At 36.2% G+C, this 3,536-nt stretch overlaps 1 protein-coding gene across 5 annotated transcripts in view; it reads right to left on the minus strand.

Moving 5' to 3' along the window:
• LOC107561326 (centrosomal protein of 95 kDa) overlaps nucleotides 1-3,259 on the minus strand; it is a 197,192-nt gene extending 193,933 nt beyond the window's left edge. For 4 of the 5 annotated variants that reach the window (XM_016245750.1, XM_016245748.1, XM_016245747.1 and 1 more), the window contains exons 1-2: nucleotides 3,105-3,259; nucleotides 2,274-2,402 (exon numbers count right to left, since the gene is read on the minus strand). In XM_016245750.1, the coding sequence (XP_016101236.1) occupies nucleotides 2,274-2,402; nucleotides 3,105-3,123 (148 nt within the window). In that variant the 5' untranslated portion in view covers nucleotides 3,124-3,259. The remainder of the gene's footprint in view (nucleotides 1-2,273; nucleotides 2,403-3,104) is intronic. The other variant, XM_016245749.1, reaches the window with a different exon arrangement.
• Nucleotides 3,260-3,536: the final 277 nt, after the last annotated feature.

Here is a 3,536-nt window from a genome sequence, read left to right on the forward strand (position 1 = left end):
AACGTAGAACGCACATGAACACAATAGGCGGGATTTATCGCATGAACCAATCACAGCCGAACATAACCAGTCATATCCAATCATATCGTGATGGAGGCATTGCCTCCTCTCACGTGATTTTTCCCCATTCATTCTCTAGTACCCCCCCCCACTGCAAGCTTTAGTTGGTCTGTTAAAACTCAATGGACTCAGGGGAGGCGAGAGAGACTCGGACTCCCGCTGTAACTTTACCTGCTGGTGTCGCTGTTGGACAATGTTTCTTTAGAAAAGCGAGTGATTTATATACTTTTTAATGTTATATTTTGTAATATTGGCGTTGTTTTATTTTTGTACTACAAATTTTTTCTTATCCAATATTTTGAAGAGATATATATATATATATATATACACAGTGGGGCAAAAAAGTATTTAGTCAGCCACCAATTGTGCAAGTTCTCCCACTTAAATTTTATGCTGTTACTTTTTTATTTTATATTACACCTGACATGGATTCGTCTGAAAAATGTCTGCGTCCAAAATACTCAAGTCCAAGTCCACCTGAGTCCACCCGAGTCCGTCCAAGTCCAAGTTCATTAACAATTGCAGTCCGAGTCCAAGTACCCCAACTCTGTTAGAAGCCTTAAGAAACCAACCCCAAACTATAAATGAAGTTACTATAAATTAAACTCAAATACAGTGTGGTCTATACTTTTCATGAATGCACATGTTGAGCACTGCTCTGCAAGTTGCTAGTTCAGATTTGTATATATGTATATATATATATATATATATATATATATACACAATTCAATTTTTCTCTGCTTTGCACACAAAATTCAATAAAATTACGTTTGAAGAAAAATATTTTTTTAGCTATGTAATATATATATAATGCATTACATTATGCATGATACAATATAAAGATTTCACAGTGTCAGAATTACCTCCTCTCATAGGTTCACGAAACGGTCGTCCATAAAATGCATTGCTGTTCTGTTGTAAGTAATCTTAAAGATTCCTAAATGCATCTACTTCCAGAAGGCCAAATATGTTTTAAGGGGGCGTGGCAGAGTCTTAACTTTGATAAAGAATATCTCTTTGGTTTTGAGACTTTAGTCTTTGCAACTTCAGGGATCTTATCTATGCACAATCAGCTTGTAACACTCCAAAGAGAAAGGAAAACTTGAAATCGCATCATATGACCCCTTTAAGTGTTTTTTTTTTTTTGATTGTACAGCACTTTGGTCTGCATGTGCAGTTGTAAAGTGCTCTATAAATAAAGTGAATACCGTGAAATAAGATTTTGGTCATATCGCCCACCCCTAGTTGTAGGTGGGGAAGTGAATGTACAGCGCTCTCTTTGCAGTGGAGCAAATGGCTGCCCACTGCCAAGTAATCTATATAGATGCATTTAGGTATCTTTATGCAATGTGTGTGTGTTCACGACACACTGCTGTGTGTGCGCAATTGGATGGCTTAAATGCAGAGCACAAATTACAAGTATGGGTTACCATACTTGGCAAATGTCATGACTTTCACTTTCACGTCTTTCCTCAGACAGTCTTTTTTTTTGCACTTTTCTCCTTGATTTGTTATAACTTTTGGCAGTCTGTAGTACATAGCATATGTTTTTCCCGGTCCGACCGATTACTACAGCCCAAAACACGTCAATAATTGACCATTTTGAGCAACAATAATCAGCAAAATTTGCGAGTTCCATTCGGTTTAATGGCATTGTTTAAATTCAGTGCTGCCAATATGGCCAGCTTCCGGATTAATGACGTGTCGTGAAAATACTCTATAACTTCAGCAATAAGATGGACCAAGAAGATGCTAAGAAAATCCTACAGAAACAGATGATTTTTATTCAAGGTTAATTAGCATCACTTAAATGACCAGAAGATAATGATTACGTTTCAGTAAGTGCTTGAACATGATTTGTTCATTTCAAACAGAACAACACACCCCATTATAAAACAGTATGCACATTTCTGTAACTATGTAATTTTAGGTTTGTATTTGTTTGTTATATGAAATTTGTTTGTTTCAATACTACATTAAAGGTGGAAAAATTATTTTACATCTCAAAAAGCTGTGATTTTTTTTTAACTGCACTGACTTTTTACACCCATTGTATAACGTGAGGGAGAAAGAGAGATGAGTACATGATGAATGTACATAATATTACATAATGCACCGCTAGCACCTGAAATGTTTTGATCCTTATTGTTGCAGTGCAAAAACACAAAACCTGTCAGACACATATTTGCATAAGGCTGAAACGATGTGAATACCTGGAACTTTCTCTCCCAAGATCGCCTCATACAAAGCCACAAACACATTTGCATCACACTCCGAGATCCTTTCCAGCCTCAGGTTAATGTGACATTTCAACAAAACATTGTTTGCCATGTCCACCAAATCTACACAAAAACAGTACATGAGACAATTCAAACACGGGGTTTAAGCAATGAAAATATCATCTCACACCTACTACACGAATGCTAAACCTGGTGTGAAACCAAGCATACAGTTTGATATAATGTACTTAAGGTTCTAGATTATTTAGAATTTCTAGTCAGAGGCAGGAGTTTTGCTGCATCAATACATACAACATTAATACACAAAGACAAGTCATGAACACACAGATGAATATTATGAACACACACACACGATTATCTTTCGCGCTCTCCATCGCGCCGTTCGGCCTTCTAAGACAAAGATAGTAACTTTATCTTTACCAACTCAACTTTTTAAGAAAAGAAGTCAAGTGTAAAGTCTGCTTGTTTCAATCTATGCTAATATTTTCGAAACGAATTAACTTATTTGATTTAACATCATTTAACCGATTATCTTTTTACAAGTAACGTTATAAAGAAATGTTTCATATTTCATGTTCCAAACTTTGTCCAGTAACGTTAGATTGACGGGATATCAATTCTTTCCAACCCTGGGTCTAATACTAATTTACAGTTTGCAGACTGTATTTTAACTAAGTGTTATTTTGAAGGTGATTTACACCATTGGACTACACAGCCATAACATGTAAACAATGACTTAGCTCTTCAAACTACCTAGCTTGCGGCTAACACATACACATATCAACCTCAGCAACACAAACTCACCCCTCTCTTCGGGTCCCATCGAGCAGGTTTTACGCTTAAAGACAATACTTTAATTCAGTTTACTAACTTAACCCCTTCAGTTGATGAGGAAGATAAACTGACAGAGAAGATAATGTGATAATGAACTTCAACAGCAACAGCGGATTAAAACTCGATAGCGCTCTGATTGGCTGAGATTCTAGTGACGTATGCGGATTGCCGAACCTGACTAAACCTGAAATTAAAGCAAGCGCAATGATGTTGAATAGCTTATAGTACCTGAAATAATTTAACACTTATGCATGTTATTGAAATAAAAATATAGAAAGAGGACAATCGGATATTTTTCAGAAAACAAATTGCTGACGTAATAAGACCAACAACCTCTCTCTCTCTCAAGTTATATTTATCCTTACACCCATGTGCTGCGTTCATGAAAATAGTTCTTCAATG

The sequence above is a fragment of the Sinocyclocheilus grahami genome, unplaced genomic scaffold (genome assembly GCF_001515645.1).
Source record: "Sinocyclocheilus grahami isolate Dianchi unplaced genomic scaffold, SAMN03320097.WGS_v1.1 scaffold767.1, whole genome shotgun sequence".
In the NCBI taxonomy this organism is placed as follows: Eukaryota; Metazoa; Chordata; class Actinopteri; order Cypriniformes; family Cyprinidae; genus Sinocyclocheilus; species Sinocyclocheilus grahami.